Source organism: Sebastes fasciatus, chromosome 19 (assembly GCF_043250625.1).
Source record: "Sebastes fasciatus isolate fSebFas1 chromosome 19, fSebFas1.pri, whole genome shotgun sequence".
Taxonomy (NCBI): Eukaryota; Metazoa; Chordata; class Actinopteri; order Perciformes; family Sebastidae; genus Sebastes; species Sebastes fasciatus.
The window spans coordinates 16,882,486-16,902,966 of NC_133813.1; the positions used below are offsets into that span (position 1 = coordinate 16,882,486).

At 37.6% G+C, this 20,481-nt stretch overlaps 1 protein-coding gene across 2 annotated transcripts; it reads right to left on the minus strand.

Moving 5' to 3' along the window:
• Positions 1 to 31: 31 nt before the first annotated feature.
• Positions 32 to 15,963, minus strand: antxr2b (ANTXR cell adhesion molecule 2b). Of its 2 annotated transcripts, none has more exons than XM_074618844.1 (17): positions 15,653 to 15,963; positions 14,988 to 15,059; positions 13,026 to 13,097; positions 12,769 to 12,850; positions 12,283 to 12,387; positions 11,123 to 11,191; positions 9,880 to 9,960; positions 9,720 to 9,780; positions 8,138 to 8,233; positions 6,935 to 7,004; positions 4,721 to 4,799; positions 3,801 to 3,896; positions 3,532 to 3,582; positions 2,421 to 2,516; positions 2,138 to 2,311; positions 1,937 to 2,017; positions 32 to 197 (listed from the first exon to the last, which is right to left on the minus strand). In XM_074618844.1, the coding sequence occupies exons 1-17, from the start codon at positions 15,775 to 15,777 to the stop codon at positions 159 to 161; spliced, it is 1,449 nt and encodes a 482-aa protein (XP_074474945.1). In that variant the 5' UTR covers positions 15,778 to 15,963; the 3' UTR covers positions 32 to 158. The 2 variants fall into 2 exon arrangements, with proteins under 2 accessions (XP_074474945.1, XP_074474946.1); XM_074618845.1 differs by lacking the exon at positions 15,653 to 15,963 and adding an exon at positions 14,451 to 14,613 and having other exon boundaries at positions 14,988 to 15,044.
• Positions 15,964 to 20,481: the final 4,518 nt, after the last annotated feature.

Below are 20,481 nucleotides of genomic sequence, written 5' to 3' on the forward strand. Positions count from 1 at the left end.
AAGCAACAAAACAGGTAATAAATGCAACATATATAAGTAAAGACATTTATTTACAAAACACATGGAATCCAAACAATAATCTCGTGGGTGTACATGCCAGTCATCTTTGGCCAAATCTTTGGAATAAAGTGAAAAGTCTTGATCCTCATGTTTAAACGTCAGTGACTCTGAACTCTGGTGAAGTTAATGCAGCGGCCCTGGAGACAACGGGAGAAGACAGACAGATGAGGTTATTACATGAACCCATTTGTGCCCGCAACGGAAAACTGAAATTTTCAATTTCCTTTGGTGGAAGTGTTCTCAGGGCTTGCAGCACAAATGTGAAGTTTTTCTTCATCATACTATATCTAGTCTTTGGGCACATGGAACTACTTGTTTTTTTGCAATAGACTCATATATAGAGTAGTCTAATAGACAAACAGTAGTCCCATGAGCCCGAAGACTAGATATAGTATGCTAAGAAAAGAGCTGTTTCTCAGAAACTACAATGAGGACAATCAATTATTTAGTATCTGAGAACTCATAACAAGTTGAATATCAAAGACATGCACACATATGAAGTGTAAACAAAATATTTAATATGGGAAAAAAAATGTAATACACATAATGTTGGCGTTTTTTCCTAATTTTTCAAAAATCCTGACTGACTAAAAATAAAAGTGTGAATTTTTCATGTGATCGAAAAATTTCAAAGTTGTACTGTTAGATACATGCCAAACGTATGTCCATACCAAATTTCAAGACTTTTGACCAATCAGAACAAATGTTGTGGCATTTATTCATATCATACTAAATATAGTCTTTGGGCACAAAAGGGTTACGTGTCAGATTCAATCGATTAAAATAGTTAATCGCGATTAATCGCACATTTTTTATCTGTTCAAAATGTACCTTAAAGAGAGATTTGTCATCTTTTTCTTCTTATCATCATGGGAGTGGGCAAATATGCTTGCTTTATGCAAATGTATGTATATATTTATTATTGGAAATCAATTAACAAAACAAAACAATGACAAATAATGTGCAGAAACCCTCACAGGTACTGCATTTAGCATAAAAAATACACTCAAATCATAACATGGCAAACAGCTGTTGGTGTGTCAGTGTGCTGACTTGCCCCAAACAGCATGTGATTGTCATAAAGTGGGCATGTCTGTAAAGGGGAGACTCGTTGGTACCCATAGAACCCATTTTCATTCACATATCTTGAGGTCAGAGGTCAAGGGACCCCTTTGAAAAGGGCCATGCCAGTTTTTCCTCGCCAAAATTTTGTGTAGCTTCGTAGCGTTATTTAGCCTCCTTTGCGACAAGCTAGTATGACATGCTATTTTTTCTAGTTTCATATGATACCAGTATCTTCACTCCAGCTTTAAAATTGAGCCAGATACAACATCAACACAAGAAAAACAGAAGTGATGCATGTTGTTTGTTAATTTATCTGACTAGTGGTGCTAAAAATGGGAAATATCACATTTGAGTTAATGCTGGCTTGTATTAGAGCACTCCCATCAGTTCAATCACTAGAACAGCTCACACAGAGGGACAAAATATGGGGATAAATCATCAAAATCAGATCAGTGAATATTGTAAGAAACACTAAAACACTGGAGCGCCTGTAGCCTATTCAAGCTGTCAAGCATTGACATTTAAACTGTTATTTACTGAGACTGATTTGTGTGTTGGGTACATAATTAGAGGGGCTGAGATTGGGCTGTATTATTTCCTGTTATTATCTAATCAAATCACTATGGAGTCAAGAGGCTGGATTCATTTTCTAATTAAATAAACTGGCGACACTTTATGGCAAAAACATAATTATTCCTTGGTGACTGCAGACAGTCCAGCAGGAAGAAATGATGATCAAAGCATTCTAAATTAATAAGCAGTAATGTTTTCTTTCATTGTTTTGGAGGGAAATACTGCAGATGTCTCTTACCTTGTCCTGAGATGTCGGCCTCATGATCGCCACTCTGTCATACTGTCTCCTCATTAATGCCCGCAATGCATCAAAATGCCCCTGGAAGTCAAATCAGTCAAATCAGGTGAAAAACAGAAGATAAATAGAATTGGATATATAAGCGGTAAATACGTAGGGAGCCTTTAATGTGACTGGTGATTAACAAGGTTATTGTCTCACCTTGATAGGAGTGTACCATTTGGACTGTGGCGGGGGGTTGTAGACTGGAGGAGGTCGTGGCGGGGGTCGGGGCACCATGGGTTCATCCGCTCCCTCCGGCATGGTGACCACAGCATTTTTGGCTTTCGTTAGCCGTGACCCTTCCTCTGTGGATCCACTCTGCCCCCAACGCACCTACAGACCATGGGGACAAAAGATGAATGTTGGTAAAAACACACCAAAAGAAAAGGGCACCATCAATGTGAAACAGTATGGATATTTCATATAATTATTGTCTATTTACCTCCATGCGTTGGATTCCTCCAGGACCTCTGCCTCCATAGTATGAAGCGTCCACTGTAGGCCACCTGTGTTTGGGTGAAAGAGGTTCTTCTGGCTCCTTGAAAACAATAAAAGTAAATTGAAAAAATGACTTTAGATTGAGGAAAAAGTTAGCCCTGACTATTGTGCACCTTTAAAAAAAATGATTAACACTGAATTTTAGACTGTTACTATCCCAAATTGAGATGATGATCTACATTTGAAGGCCAAGTCATACTTAATATGATTATGATTTAATGCCGTGACTAACATTTTTTAAATGAGTCAACACAGAACAGAAACCACCCCGGCTGAAAGCTGAAGCCAATGCTCAAGTTATGTGTAGTTTATTACTTTATTTGACAGGGGACAGTGCATATTAATAACATTTCTGAAAATATGCCAGAGTTAGCTAAAATTGCAAATTTGTGTGATGCAGTACCAAGAACAGTCAGTAGATGCTGCCACTACAAAGTCTCAAGCACCATAGAGATGTATCCAGCTTCTTCTGTCTTGAAAGTATACTTTTCTAAATAGCTAATTTTACTAATTTCTTTTTGGGTGGCAATTAAAAATATCTCTTCTCTTGCTTACAGAGAAGCGTGTTTGCTTGATTGACAGGTGCTGCAGCCTATCAGACACAACTGCGGTTCATTAGATAGTTACTGCACTCGTGCATATACGTAAGTGCCAAGCTCGCATGGACTTATAAGACACTGAAAATACAGTTGTAGCAGTGACACTTTGTCTCCTCTACAAATCTGATTAACCACAAAAAAAGATTCCCTCATCCAACCTCGGAAATGCTGGACATTTTACTAAAATGTGTAGCCCTCAATTCATCATGTAGTGAGCAATAAAACATGAAATGGACTTTGTCTTCAATCTCACCTAAAGCACTTAACAAACAATGCCTTTTTTTGCATGTAAAGATCTTTGATTTGGGTTAAATTCTGTTTCACACAAGGTTGCTTTTCACGAGGCAATATGTTCATAATTTAATAAACCCCAGACTTCGGGCTCAAAACGTCCCGTCAGAAACCTGCTGGTGATGTATGATAAATGTGTTTTTCAACAGTCTGCGGTCTACTCACAATGACAGGAGGTGGAGGAGGTGGCCGAGAGGGGGGTGGGTCTCTGATCACCTGTAAGAAACAATAAGAAAAAGTAACAATAAGAAACTTTACATTGTCTATGGACAAAAATAAATAGATATTGTTACTACGAGGAACCCAGTCCAAATTGCAACACTTAAACTTGTGGGCTACTTCCGTAAATACAACAATAGCACAGAATTATGGTTTATGCTTCCACGAGGCCTGAATTGGAGATTTACACGTGCATTCATGGACTGTAAACTCACCACAGTGCAGCAGAGAGGCCAGAACCACCAGAATAAAGCCAGAGCCAGTAACAGCAGCAGAGCCAACAGCAACCAGAGCGCCCAGGTCCCATCTGACTGCAATGAACACACACCGATCAGCCACACCCATTACACCTTGCACCTGGAGATGTGTTTGTGTATCTTGTGTTATCATCAAACTGGCGCCAATACCTTCTTCACTCAGAGATACTTATTTTCCCATTTAAAAGAGGCATGCTTTCCTCTTTAGTTATAACCATAGACTGTATATAAGAAGTGGACGTAGTCACCGTGACATCACTCATCGGTTTGCGGACTGACGTTTTGAAGCCTCAGGTTTGGTATATTTTGGCCGTTACCATCTTGGTTTTTGGCCATAGCTATCTTGAAGTGACACGAGAGGGCGGAGCTACGTGCAACCGTCGAACAAGACATTTTTGGATGACCAAAACATTAACTTTCATGAACTGAAAACACACTGTGAAAGTGTTAAAGTTGTACGACGAAAACACGGACAACTCCGAGACCGGAAAACGCCGTGGTAGCGACCTGTCAATCACAAGGTAGCCACGCCCTAAAGCATAACCTGCTTTATGGTCTATTTGACTCTAAATGGGACCATAATTTACTAAATGAACATCATGCTGTATTGAAGAAGACCTTAAATTAGCGATTGAGACTATAAACTCATGTTTACAATGTTTACTGAGGTAATAAATCAAGTGAGAAGTAGGCTCATTTACTCATAGACTTGTTTTTGCAACCAGAGGAGTCGCCCCCTGCTGGCTATTAGAGAGAATGCAAGTTTAAGGCACTTCTGCACTGGCTTCACTTCTCAGAACTGGAGGTAGCCCACTGGACAAGCTGCAGAATTGCCTATATTGAAAGATGTTTTTTGGTACTATGTGACTGATACTCACACATGTCGTAGCATAGATGGTGATGGGACTGGAGATGTAGGATTTTCCGTTGTTCAGGCTGACCAGCACTTCGATTGATCTGCAAGTGTTAGACAGAATAACTGAAAACAACACCAGAAGAAGAAACACTTCTTGCACACCTATTAACAGCTACATGTGATGTTCCCTTAGCCGTCAGTGTGGTGGAAAATACAGAGGACCATGGTGAGAGGATGCATGTGTGCATTTATGGTGGTAAAATATTAAAGGAGCAGCGCGTAGCATTTAGTGGGATTTATTGGCAGAAATTGAATATAATATTTATAAGTTTGCGCTTTTGCGTCGCCCACTGTAGTTCTCCTACACGTTTGGCACACAGGAGAAGTTTCAGTTGTGTTTCGCCTGATCCTACACACTGCACCTTTAAGTTGTATTGATTTATTGATAATAAAGGGTTAACAGCAATATTTGAGAAGCACTGGCATAAAGCTATGTTTCTTGGTAACCTTGTCAGTTTCCCTGTTGACCTTCCAACACCATTAGTGCCAAGAACATTGACTCACTGAAAAAGGAAGTCCTTGCCATTCACATTCTTATCAATTTTTGGCCAGGTCTCCTTGTTTGCCTTTATAGTTTGCAGTTAAATATTGTTTGGTTCCTTTTAAGGGTTGGATTCAACAGAGATTGTCTCAGCTTTGTCCCTGAGAAATTATAAAAGTATGCTCGAGTGTTTCAGCGAGGAGGGAGTGCTACAGAGTAGGTGAGCCAGGATGGAAAGTGAGAGGCGATTGGGGACAGATGGAGGGGGAGAGAAAGCGCTGTTTGAAGTGGGTGAAGTTAAATCAGCTTTGGCTCGCTGTCTAAATGCCACAGAGATATTCTGGTCATTCTGGCATCAGTTCATCCAGCACTTTGAGGTGCTGATAGCTCTACTGTAAACATTGTTCTTGTTTCTCTCTCCATTACACATACACGACAGATTTCTGGTTTCTAATTTCAACCTGCTGCATTTGCACAGGCCTAGTGTTATGATTATGAATAGGTTGCCAAATGTTGATTGAATCTGATACATTAGGTTGTTTTTGGAAGGCTAAATGCCAACAAATATGGATTGAAGCAGAATGTTTTGTCGGATGAAAACATGTTGTGAATTTTGGAAATGATTACATCTATCTTTTTTTCTATAAATGTTGGCTTATGGACTTTACAACGCTATGGAGTTATTGGAAATGTCTGGATCACTCGAGTCAGAAACAATCCTACGCAGCCACCACTGGAATCTAATCCTACAAATAGTATAATACTAATAATATCACTTGATCTTTATCTGCAACTGTGCGGATATACCGTTTAAACAGAATGTAGCCTGTTAACTAGCAAAGAACATATCTTTTAAAATAGTTTTATATACAGACTTTTGTATAAATTATCCAGTAAGTGTGTTATTATGATTTTAGTTATAAGCCTACATGTGCAAATCTAATTTTGACAACCTCAGAACAGACAAATCCTGATGCATCCAGGTGGGAAACCACTGCATTAGGGCACAGTGATCTACAAATATAGTTTTATTGTTGTATAAATTGATTTTAAAAGGCATTCAACATCCCTTTACAGTATTGCAAAGGAGGCATTTATTATTCATCAGCTTTGTGAAATGTTGCCTCACATTAGTGTTGGGTCGATCTGGTGTTGTCAGAGAAATGCCAAGGTAGTGATGTTATAAAATGATGTCATGCCGAATTGCTTTCCAAAACTGGATTTTTCTTTTACAAAACACCATGTCGTTTTGCTATTTAAGGTAAACACGGGCTCAGTATTGGCTCGACGGTGAGAGAAAAAGGCTGATGATGAGCATTTGGTGAAACCTAATTTTATTCACAAGGGTTTTGCTGTGCAACAAAGAAAGCAGACAGAGAGAAAAACAAGCACAGACCATGAGTAATGAAAGCTTCAGTCACTATTTACAGTGTTCAAACACAAGTGGGGTTTCTCAGTAACTGCAACTATATATAATACACCATTAACTTAAAATAACAATGGCCAGGATGCTATATTGTGACTATACAATAGCATAATTGTGATTTAATTTTAATTTACAGTTTAGCTTTTTTTGCCTTTAGGAAGAAACCTGGTGCTGACATCAAGCTCAGTTAGTTTTTTTTAACTTGCAGCTTGCTTACAGTTTGACATAGTTAGGAACACTTATATGTGTGTGTGTGTGTCTTAACTTACTGTCCGACCTCTTGCAGAACGGGAGCTTCACACAGCAGATAGCCGTCTCGAACTACTTGTGGCTTCTGGTCTGAGAAGAAACAAGAAACAGACAAACTGTGAGAAGTCTTACTGCCTATAAAGAAAGGATGTTCTTGTAAAAAACATGGCAAAAAATGAAAAATACCCAAAAGTTTAGTTGTAAATTGAACTGGTTGCAACACATCACTTTGGCTTGCAAGACAAATTGGCCTCTTTGTGCACACTGACTCTCCAATAGAAACGCTGCTAATGGCGTTTAAATTCCTGAAAGGACAATCATTCATGGATGAGTGTGTAGTGATAGCGTTGGTTCATCGTCTATTTTTACACACTGCAAATTAGCAGAGAGAAGAGATGCTATGTACCTCGCTGTAATGATGTTAGGCTACATCTCCTGTGTGTGCATAATGCACGGTCAAACTCAAACAGACATATCGATCACGGCAGCGCTCTGCACACAGCAGAGGAGAGACATAGGAGCAATGTGAACTCTGGAGCACATGCACATAAAAAACACACAACCCATTCTCATCAATGAAACGTGTTATTTTTGTATCAATCTACTGTATACATTGTTTTTTTTAGGAAATTCTTGCATATTATACCTTTAAACTTGTTTGATCATTTTCAATGCCATACTACCTCCAGTACTATTCTAACTGAAATATATATTCACATTCTTTTATTTTTCCCTCATAGGAAATATTACATAGGCACATCACAGCCAGAATAAAAATTCAAAGCAACAAGAGAATGAAAGAAATTCTAGCAAAACAGATAAAAACAAGCTGGTTAGAAGAAGAAAGGACACGGTCATATGATACCCCTTCACGTCCTCCCAGGGACATTAAGAGGACACCGATCTGTTTATAGACTAATGAGACATAGAGAACATGTTCTCTCTCTCCCTCTGCTCAGTCTTATAATGTCTCCTCTGTTCTCTAGTAAAAAGCAGCCACTGTTTATCTCTGGACGTCATGACTCTGACTTTCCACTGCAGCGCAGACATCTGCACATCGTATCGCATTTCACTTTATAAATGATGTTATCTCAAAGTGTTTTGCAGCACACACTTTAGTATCATTGGTAAGTAAACTCATAAATTTGCTTCATACCACCAGGGTTACAATAACTGCATCCTGTGTAAGTCATGAGTGTGTTGAGTGTGAGGCATTTACTGACCGTATGTTTTTTCATTGACAGTGAGGGTGCAGAGTATGTTGTCTGTCCTCCTGGATCCACTGAAGCCACTGCCCCTCAACACCACACTGAAAGACTCTGAGGAACATCACACACACATTATACACTACTGTGAAACAGAATTACATAGGACCTATTATGCTTTTGTGCTTTTAGCCTTCCCTTTCATGTGTTAAATAGCTTTTTTTTAAGTACATATAAAAGGTCTGCAAAGTTACGAAAGCCCAAAGTCCACGCCAAAGGGAGTTACTCTCCCCCACAGAAACACTGCTCCTGAACGGCCTGAAACACAAGTATGCACCTGAAAATAAGCATAACAGGTCCTCTTGAAATTGCAGCAAAGAGAAACAAAAGTTATTAAACAGCTAATATTGATTAAGCAAATTAATGTCAACAAGACTGAGAGTCTACTGCCATGTTAGCGGCTCTGTGAGGCTTCTTAGGCACAGCGGCCTACTAACATGCAGATGTTTAGCAGGTACAATGTTTACCTGACTCACTGATCCTTTATCTGACTGAGGTTTGTGCAATTTATAATCTATTTGGGCTGACCTCGACCAAAGAAATTCTTATTTGAGTAACACTTAAATGATTTTGTTGACTAATCCATTAGTTGATTTAATCAACAGGTCTGTAAAACTGAGTTTCTCCACAAAGAAAATAATTCATTCATCATGAAAAAAGCATTAAAAAAAGCAAAATAAAAACCTGAGTCGACTAAGAGGCGGCCGCCCTAGAATCGATGGCCCCGACCATGGCTCTGAGATATCAGTAGCCTAACTGTACTGTGTGTTGATAAATCCATGGCGCTGTCCGTAGTGCTGAAGTAGCAGACAAATTTGTAATTGCCTCTCAGTCCCACCCCTCTGTCAGTTTCATCTTGGATCTATAATATTCTCAAAACTATACTATAAATACTAAATTCTACACTATATTTTAGCCTATCTACTCTATAAAGTAGTGTCACCTTCATGATCAAAGTGACTAGTAGCAATGTGTAGTCGTGGAAGAGCAAGAAGATCATAGAGACACACTGCTGGCCTGTAGTATTCCTATAATATTTCTATGATCATTCAGTAGCATCTGTGCTGCTGAAAATACACTCCCAGACCAAGCAACAAAATATTTTAGGGGAGACATGACTACAGTTATGGTTAAGGTGTCCTTTGAGAAGTGAACATGGGTGTGTGTGTTGATTGATGACGTGGGGTTGTGTCTAGAAGGTAACCCACAAATTGCGTAAACTTGCAAGAACTCTCGCGAGAGTCGATGCCCGACGATTTACCTCACCCTGAACCATCCGAGGTCAATGCCTATAACTTTAACCAACACAAATCTCCAACTGCTTAAAACCACAAACGTGAACCTCATAGTGACGCGGAAAGGAAGTTAGGAGAGCACTAAAGTCATTAGGCTCCATTCTCTGGGGACCATGACAATCTAACATTTCCATCACTAGAGACATGCTGCTGCTGCTGGTGTGGCTAAAAACGCATATATTCACACCGTATTCTTTTCTGCATTATTATATTCAAAACATTGCAGATGCAACAAACAAACTTACCATTCACACAAACACTCGACGGCTCTATCGTGAATACGTCTGCGCACGTCTGCTTCAGGATCTGTGTGGAGATACATATGACGTAACAGCTAAGATGGTAAGTCTCACACAGTGTGCCGCTGAATTGTTTTAGTGCACTGTTATGTGTACGTGATCTCACCGAGTTGACGATGTCTTTGAGGGCGTGGAACCCGGTCAGCACCGGGAAGACTTGCTCTGTGCCGTCTGCTATATCAGCAAGCTGAGACAAAAATGAAAAAACAGTTCTCATCTCATCTATGAACAACTTTACATTTCAGTGTTCATTTCTCGCTGCCTCTCTGGGAGGTCTTCTGCTCGTTTCGGTTCAGTGCTTCGGCAGCGTTTAGGGAGGGAAAAGTCGGTTTCTAGGAGACGAAAGCTCTGGACAGCTGGCTGCAGCTTTCATCTCCTGCTTTAATGATAGCAGAACAGGAAGCCTGGCATTATTTAATTAGAGAGTGATGTAATTACTTCCTGCTCAGACCGCAGAGTGCACTCCAGTCAGTAACCGGGCAGAAGAACGCTTGCACCCCGTAGACCTTATGAACCTTAGACCTTAGAAGTTATGTAATTTTAAAGCCTTTCTGATATGCTTATTAATATTAATTATACAGATCAATACTGTCGTTATAATGTAGTTAAGGAATGATTCAGGGTGGGGGTTGAGCAGCAATAGATGCCACTTTAAATGAATGATATTGAGTCATATTTCTCAACAAATGTAATAACAGTTTTTTCTTTGCACTGCAAATGTTATTACGGATAACTTATGACCTGATGTTGACTGTTGCAGACCAATAGTTCTTAATCATGTAGGTGTTTTATAGGATCATATTTTATTCTTTTTTTCCCTTTGTATTTCTTACAGTCAACACAGTCAGCAGAAGCCATTTGGGCTCATTCTTATTCAGCATGAAAAACACCTTTTGAGGACACACAAACACGGTTTGTTCTGAACACAATGCTCCCATTCAATAACCTGATACCTGCGCAGGAAGAAATCAAAGTCTCTCCGAGGCTATGAAAACTCAAAACATGCTGTGTTACAAAAATTATTCCATGTTTTTTTACATAAACCAAATGCAGCATAAACAACTAACTATAAATCCCTGCCAGCTGCTTGCTGTTTTTCTCTCCTCATGAGGTTCCAGTTGAACTCAAACCGACTGAGCAACGAGGTCAAGGTGTGTTAATAAATCTGGGCCAGAAACAACAAGTCTATAGAAGATCTGACTACAACCTAACACATGCTGACACACACACACACACACCGAAAGACAAATACCAGCTCAGTGTTTACACAACCAACAGTGTCAGGAACAGAGAGAAGTGTTCTTTCTCACAGAGTTTTATGGCAGTCCAACGAATGAAAGTCCTCCTACCTGTTTGTGGTCAAAGTCCATGACCCCGACGCAGTACACTCTGGCTCCAAAGCCTCTGGCTCTGTCAGCCTGGGACACATAACACAAAGAGTGAAGGCCTGAGTCAAGTAAGAAGTACTTAGATCTTTTACTTGAGTAAAAGTAGTAATACTACAGTGTAGAAATACTGTGTTACAAGTACAAGTCCTGCATTCAAAACTTTAAGTAAGTAAACGTACAATATTTAGTCATTATGCAGAATAATATAGATATTATTGTATTATAATTATTGATGCATTATTGTGTTCATCACTTTAATATTGGAGCTGGTAAACATGGGATTCATTTGAATTATTTATATTTATTTCTTATATTGTTATATACATTATTTATATGTGTCATATGGATAGCTTGACCTATAATAATATATCATAACTTATTCATTTATTTTTTATTTTGTAGGGCTGCAGCTACCGATTATTTTCATTATCGATTAATCTGCCGATCATTTTTTTCAATTAATTGATTAATGTTTAGTCTAAGAAACGTCAAAAAATTGTCAGAAAATGTCCATCACAACTTCACAGAGCCGAGGCTACTGAAATGATTAATTGATTGTCAAAATACTATAGTTGCCAATTATTTTTCTGTTGATTGACAAATCGATTAATCGACTATAAGCTCTAATATTTTGTATTGATAATCAGAATCTGTTACGTAACTTAAGTTATCAAATAAAAGTAGTGGAGTAAAAAGTACAATACTTGCTTCCAAAATGTAGTGGAGTATAAAGTATAAAGTAGCATAAAATGGAATTACCTCAAAATGAAGCACAGTACTTGATTAAATGTACTTAGTTACTTTCCACCGCTGGTTTTAGAGTGATACATGTTTTGCTTCCACCAAGAAACAACTGGTTCATTTGATACAATCATGCAACATGGTACACGCATATCCTTAAAACTGTTATTAGAGTGTTTTAACTCAGTAAAACAACAGAAAGGATTTGAGAAGCATGTGTCAGTGTGTCTCCTCAAACAACCTTGATTTCGATTGCAACACAAGATAAAAAAACAACGAAAAGAACTCAAAGCAAATGCAAACATCGTAAAAATACCAAGAACAAAACAATAAACCATTGGAATTATCTTTGGTAAAAATGTGTGGGTGTTTAATAATACCTCCTGTACAGTCAGTTCATAGGGGAAGACCTCCAGCTTGCCATCAGTCAGAGCGATGATGATGCTGGACGACGGCGAAGTTTGAGTCTTCATCTGCTCCGACACCTGGAGAGTGAAAGTTGACACAAACTCAGTGCAGCTCACACACATACTGTGTTGCTCTAAAATGATAATGACACTTTTACTGTTGTATGTTTTGGATCGCTGAAGCACTTTTCTGTTGCCAGACCCCATTGGAGCTGCTTGACATATCTGATAACATATCATCTACTTTATTTTTTTAGTTATAAGAATTTAACAGTGTGCAGAATGACAGCATGGAGCAAAATATACAAGGCACATAGCCCAGAGAAGGGTTTTAGAGTAGATTTTACACTCTATTTTGCACATTTAGTATGTTGATAGTGTTAAATTAAGAGTGTCAGTTTTAAATTAAAAACAATAAAGTGACCATCTGTGTTTGGAATATGGATCAGATGAGCGTACCGCTTTCATGCCTTCGTGCATGTAAGTTTCACCAGCAGGTTTGATTTGGCTCAGCTTCTCCAAACCCTCGTCTATCTTAGACCTGCGCAGCCACATCACAAAACATGGGACGACACAGTTTAAATAAAGACTGATAAGAGCTCAGTTTCTGTGTGATCTGGTTATCAGTGAGGAAGAGGAGGAGGAGGATGGGTTAGGGAGTGAGGCAGAGAAGGAGAGAAAGAGAAGAAGGAAGTTTTCGAAATTGAAGCTGGTACCTGTCTCCGGTTAGTGGCAGAATTACAACTGCTCTGGCTGAAAAGACGATGTAGGAAACCCTCATCCTGGGGCTGAAACACACACAGACAGGAAGCTTGTGAATCTTATCTGCAGTACAAAAGCCCATAAATACAAAACCAGGTTTATAAACATTATAAAGGATTCACGTTAGTGCTATTATTACGTATTAATTTGATTTTTATTGGACAGAAAAACTATTTCTGGTGGTAAACATCAATAGCAACAGAACTACATGAAATAAGATGATAATACATGATGTATAATGTACTGAAACAAAACATGACATAAAAAGACATTACATAATAACTAGGGCTGTCAAAGTTTTAAAGCTAGAGTGAAGATACTGGCATCATATGAAACTAGAAATTCTAAGGAATCCATTAGTACCAACCATGTCATACTAGCTTGTCGCAAAGGAGGATAAATAACGCTCCAAACGTAGGCTACATTTTGGCGAGAAGAAAATGGCATGACCATTTTCAAAGGGGTCTCTTGACCTCTGACCTCAAGATATGTGAATGAAAATGGATTCTATGGGTACCCACGAGTCTCCCCTTTACAGACATGCCCACTTTAAGATCATCACATGCAGTTTGGTGTAAGTCATAGTCAAGTCAGCACACTGACACACTGACAGCTGTTGTTGCCTGTTGGGCTTGAGCTTGCCATGTTATGATTTGAGCATATTCTTTATGCTAAATGCAGTACCTGTGAGGGTTTCTGGACAATATTTGTCATTGTTTTGTGTTGTTTTGATTGATTTCCAGTAATAAATATATACATACATTCGCATAAAGCAAGCATATTTGCCCACTCTCATGTTGATAAGAGTATTAAATACTTGACAAATCTCCCTTTAAGGTACATTTTGAACAGATAAAAAAAATCACGGTATTGTAATCGATTCACAGCCCTGATAATAACGTTACTTTTTGGCAAGGTGTTCTAATATGGTGACGCGTACAACGTAACTTGTCTCCCGAGGCTTTGAGGTTAATATTTACATATCTCTATATGTACTTTTGCTGTTATGGTACTTACTGCGTGCAATGACAATAAAGTTGAATCTGGTTTAATAACATTATACGACATGACAAACCCAAGCTTGCCACAATAATACATGACACAACATGACATGATTTATAAAAACAACCCTGTAACAGAACATGACATGATATTATATGACTTTCTAATGTTATATATTGAAGCTTATTGTAATGTAACAGCAAAACACAGCAATGTGACTTTACTTTACATAGCTCTGTGTAACATGACAAAGCAGATATGTCCCATAACATGACATGACGTAAAATTTACAAACCATTAAAAATTAACATTACAATTCATCCAGCAGCATTTCATCTCATTCAACATGGGACAATCTCAGTGCCTTGCTCACTCACTTATGAACCCAATAACTTCGTCACTGTTACTTCCTCGCTCTCCTCTCCCAGGCTGTGAAGGGGTACAGGACTTGTCTGTTGTGGTTAGCACCAACTTCCACATCTGGCTGGATGTTTTGGCTCTCATATTTAGCAACCCGTTATTAAACCTAAAGATATCACACTAACACACCCCCTGACCCGTTACACAGAGGGGTTTTTGAGCAGTTGGATGCTTTGTACTATGATGCCTGCTGCCCGAAATAGTCATGGCCTACTTTTTATTCACTTGTACTGTTTGTACTATAATTTAAAGACCTATAAAGACTCCTCCGTGTTTAAAAAAGTCTTTTTTTCATTCGTTTATATCTGACTGTGGTAAATTTAATATGCCTTGCTTGCCTGTGAAGCAGTTTTACACTTGGTTTTGGACTGTGCTGTATGACGTTTTGTATCATTCCATATTTTCTGAGGCTATTTATAGTATAAATAAATATCCCTAAAATCTGAGGTGGGGGTGAGAGGAGAGAGGGATACAACAGCGGCCACTTCACTTACCTGACAAACCTATTGGTGAGCTGCTCCACAAATCCATAGATCTCATCCCAGTGTCCAAACACGCTGCCTGACCTGCAAAAACAGCCAGCAAACAGGGTGATAAATCACACCCACTTAAATATTTAAGTATCAAATATGTCCAACACAAGATTTAACATCAAGCATGCCCAGCCATGAAGACAACACAGGTGTATAAACACAATCAATTAAACCATTTGTATATAGCTTATATTTATCTGTATAAGCTGCATATATTAAGTTGTGATGCTGCAGGATGGGTATTGGGTCAGTTTATTCTGTTGTTGCATAGAATAAACAGAGAACTGATCATGTATTCTGTTGTTAAGGACTTTGATTGTTCATACTTAACAACCACATAATAGACTGAGAGGAACTCTGGAGGCAATAAAAGTGAACTTTCTCCCAAGTATACACAACAAAAACTGAACAGAAAAGATTAAAATAGACTCTGTCTAACCTGCAGTGAAGCAGCAGAGGAACATGGAAAACTAAACACAACCATACATGGAGAGGACTGACCTTCTCTGCACTTATACCAGTAAGTTAGGTAATAACACATAATGCATTAATATCTGTCCCTGTTGGCTCCAATTCAAGCAAACACATGCATGCAGACAGACAGGCATAATCTGTATTTTACTCACCTGTCTAAGACAAAATAAATATCAAACGCTCCATCACAAGAAGCCTCGTCGCCATCAGGCTGTGATGAATTAACACAAACACTTAGAAAAAGTAGGATTTGGCAACGTATCCATATCAGATCCATAATCCATGCGTTTCATATCAGCAGAGTGTTTGTTGAAAAATTAAATACAATTCCCAAATCAGCAGCTCTATGGGTCTTTTTCATCATGTCCACATGTTCACATGTTGGATCACTGCAGACTGGAGGTACAGTAGCTATAAAACTACATGCTGGTTCTCTGACAGCAAGCTGGTAATGACAGAAACTGGGCAGGGCTCACAGCTGCTGCAGCTGGAGACCACCATCAAAACAGCAGCAATACAGACACAACACAACTTCCTTCAGGACTCTTCAGATTAAACTGTACTATAGACATTACCAGAGAAAAAATACTAGTAGTCTGCTACTTAGAGATGCAACAATTAGTCAACTAATCGATTAGTCGATCGACAGAAAAATCAATCGATTAATCATTAAAGTAATGTTTCCATGCAAAAATGTCAGAAAATGCTGTTTGGAGCCTCTCAAATGTGAAAATGACCTGCTTTTTTCTGTTTCATATCATATAAAGTTTTATATCATATTAAATCATATTATAGACCACACAATTAATCAAGAAAATAATCAACAGATTAATTGATAATGAAAATAATCGTCAATTGCAGCCCTACTACCATGATAATACTGATAAATATATTTAAAATACATTATTTTTCATGTTGTTATACAATTCTCATTTATTTTTATCTAGGCTCTCTTTGATTTATTTTAATTCATTTTATTTATTGGTCTTTTTAACAGGGACACTGCACATTCAGTGCTGTAAACTTGCCAGAATTAACCAAAAATCCCTTTTTCATCTATAGTCCCTGGACATATGTTACATAAGTCACCCTAAAAAATAAATAATGATGACAAAAACAAAATAAAACAGCTTTTAAAATAAATTATAAGCAAGCAGAGGAATAATAAAAATATTATATTAATGTTAATAAATATAGTATGCATAAAATCACAATGCTACAATGCACAATGTCACGTACTAATCAAATTAAATAAAATTGCATATAGTAAACATTAAAAAGTACAAAGAAACTGTATAAATTAAAGCATAACTGAATCCCTATTATGTTATGTAAACAAAAATGTAATTTCATGTAATGTATGTTATGTTGCAAAATAGGACAAAAAAAGGAAAGAATATATGAAAACAAATCTTCATAACATTTTATTTAATCTAACTGTATTCCTGTATGCTATAGCTAACCCATTATGCTTTTATTTTGAAGGCAAAATCATTTATGTTCCTGTGTTGTAGATGTTATTTCGGACTTGACCTTTTGAGTTGCCAGAGCAGCTGTCATAAATAGAGGCTGACTGAGATAACAAAAATAAAAAAGAATGACAGACAGATGGTTCGGATGACTTAATATAACTACTAGAGAAAATATTCGACCCATAAATAATCCTGTATTTTAGAACAGAAGTGAAGGGAGCCATTTCCCTCTTATAAAACAACGAATCCCTTCTTGTTAGTATTTGAAAAGTGTTTTTATGAGGCTGCCATGTTTCATGTTGTAATAAAAATGTGCTCCTCAGTCAATGAACAACTCAGCAGTGGCTTTAATACAGCGCATTGACTCATAAATCCCTCCCAATAGTTATCTACAGTATGTAATATATGCATGATGTCTTTTTTTTTTCTTCTCAGGACAAACAAGTGCATCATGTTTCTGTAAATCTATTGCAGATGGGAAACAGAATCGAATAGGCTAACACAACGTCCTTGGCATGTCAGAGTGATTTGCTGCATTGCAAATGTGGTCTGATCCTAAATGTGAATCCCCAAAGGAAATTAAACCTTATACTTCTTTGTCTCCTGAGGAAAGACTGATTAGATTCTTCAAAGCATGTCTTTCCCTTCAACACCAGAACATGACCATGTCCTCAAAAGCACCCATTGTCATGTTTCATCAAAAATGCTGAAAGCAAAATTCTCTTTCACAAATCTTTACACGCATGTCATCAGTCTGAGATGTTCAACACATTCCAGGAGTTGTAATTAGATATGTCATTGTTTTTGCATGGATACAATGCACCGACTGCCTGTGGCTTCCCAGCACGTTTAATTTCAACTTTGAAGGAAGATGAAGTAATGACAGTAAACAACTGAAATAATAACATACCAAAGTCATTTGCAAATTGCATCTATTCTGTTTAATCTTGTGCTAGTCAGGGATCCCCCTCGGATATCTCATGGATGGCTGTTGTGGATTATGTGATCTGTGCTTTATTTTTGGGTGTAGCAGTTGGACTGCTAGAAGACAGACTGTTTTATGTCTCCTCCAATCATTGTTCTCTCTCTTCTACATTCAAATAAACACAAACTGCAACATTTAAAGCAACTAAAAAAGTGGAAAAAGAGAAAAGAGAGGCCACCAAGTAATGTCAAACCAGGTTCCAGCTAGCTGAAACACTGAATGCAAAATGACTAAAATGCAGTCTATTAGAGTTAGCCTGTCACACCAGAAATATTTAATAATCTATATGATAATCTAATATAATCTTCTCTTGTCTTGCCAGCAGTCTTAGAACAAGTTGATAAAGAATATATATGATAACATTAAAAAATGTTTTTTTTTTCCAACGTTAAAGGTCCCCTATCATGCTTATTTTCAAGTTTATACTTGTTTTTGGGTTTCTACTAGAACATGTTTACATGCTGTAATGAATAAAAAAAAACTTTATTTTTCTCATACCATCTGTCTGAATATGCCTGTATTTACCCTCTGTCTGAAACACTCCGTTTTAGCACATTTCAACGGAATTGCGTTGCTAGGCAACAGCTTGGGTATATGTTTATTTCCTGTTAGCTCATGTTATTCACATACACTGCAACTGGAAATAAACTGGGACACATTTAGAATGTTTAAAAATGGTGAAATGGTCTATAAATTGTATATTTGTGACATCACAAATGTTCAGAAATCTTGACGGCTCGTTTCAGAGGCACAGTTTCTTATTACGGGCTGTGTGTATTTCTCCATGGATTGAGTGTTTCAATACTTTCACAGTAATTATATAGCACTTAAACCTGCTTTATAATAAAAACAAAGATGTGAAAATTTCACTTTTTCACAATATGGGACCTTTAAAGCTACTTAAAGTGGAAATAAAAGGAAATGGGTAAGGCCTAAATATAAAATTGGAAAAGTTAGGGCTGCAGGTGGATAGATACCTGTATACCAGGAGGAGTACTGGTCTTGTTTATTCCAGGCTAAAGGGACTGATGGCAGAAAGCAGGGATCACCAGTGTTGTCCAGATGTGGCAGCGATGCTCACCTTTGTCCTCAGCTGAAAAAACAGAGATGGTATTTCTTCATACCACTGCCGGTTAAGGTTGTGACCAGTCAATCCCTCCATCAAAGCAAAAACAAAAGAAATGTCTTGTAGGGTGTAGCTCAGCCACAAGTCTGGTCTATTAAATAAAAAAACATTAATCTTGTACTGACAACAATCTGCATTGTAATTAAACTCGCCAAAAACAAGGGCGTGATTTTCATTTCAGCTTTGGTGGAGATATCTACTGGGAACTGCTCAAAGCCACTGCAATTAAATATACTGTAGGACATGTAATGCTTAGGCTTGATTCTAAACATTTGAGAAATTAATGTAACATAGGATTTAAGAGATATTTCTGCAGGAAAGCTCAGGAGATTATTCTGCTTTGTAAATTGAATAAATGGCTCCATATGCAATCCTCCATACTTACCAGCTGATGGCAGTAGGGTACTGTTTCGTCGTTTACTATCAAAAAGAAGAAGAGAGCTGAAGATGTGTATGTACATTCAGATCTACACAGATGCATCAAAGAGTTTAGTTAGTAAAATAGGAGTTGCATCTATTGTACCAGAGTTTCAAATCCAAGTAGGGAAAAGGGTCAGTGATGATTTATCAGTTTAAACAGTAGAAATACTTGCAATACTGTTAGCAGTGCAGTGGATAGAGGAGGCCAGACCATCAAGTTCATCACTAGTTATTGTCATTCAGACAGCAGACCAGACAGTTTGATTGAAATACAACAGACATTATACAGAATTCAAATGATGGGCCTTACAGTAATATTTGTATGGATATCAGCACACATAGGGGTCAAAGGAAATTAAATGGTAGATAAGATTGCAAAGAAGGCTACAAAAAATAGCGACATTGATTTGACAGTTATAGCTTCAGCAAAACAGAAATGAAGAGCATTATTAAACAGAGACTGAGGGAAAGGTGGCAGAAGCAATGGGAGGGAAAGAGGAAAGGACGGTAGTTTTACAGAGTTCAGAGGAAAGTGGGAGAAATGAGGTGTGTGGGAAGGAACAGGAGAGATGAGACAATCATATCGAGACTTAGATTTGGACACACTGGACTAAACAGCACACTATTTAAAATAGGTAAACATGACACAGATATTGTAACTACTGTGGACAAGAGGAAACGGTGGAGCATGTCATATTGCATTGTGAGAAATATGAGGAAGAAAGAAGGTCTCAAAGAGATTAAAGTACACTTTGATTTAATAGATATTCTACAAAAGAACTCACTAAATGAGTGTTATAGAACATTATTTCAGTATCTTAGACAAATTAATATGATTGGAAAAATATGAGGTTGTTTTTTTCTGTTTTTTTTCTTCTTCTTTTTTTATTTATTCATTTATTTATTCATTCATTTATTTATTTATTTATTCATTTATTTATTTATTCATTCATTTATTTATTTATTCATTTATTTATT

Bases quoted from the DNA above. Each gene is read 5' to 3' on its own strand.
- antxr2b (XM_074618844.1), bottom strand. From the start codon at position 15,777: ATGGATCTGATATGGATACGTTGCCAAATCCTACTTTTTCTAAGTGTT. The intron at 7,005-8,137 runs GTCAGTAAATGC...GTTTCTTCTCAG, and splicing joins TGTCAATGAAAAAACATACG to ACCAGAAGCCACAAGTAGTT. The intron at 4,800-6,934 runs GTAAGTTAAGAC...TAACACTTGCAG, and splicing joins GTTCTGCAAGAGGTCGGACA to ATCAATCGAAGTGCTGGTCA.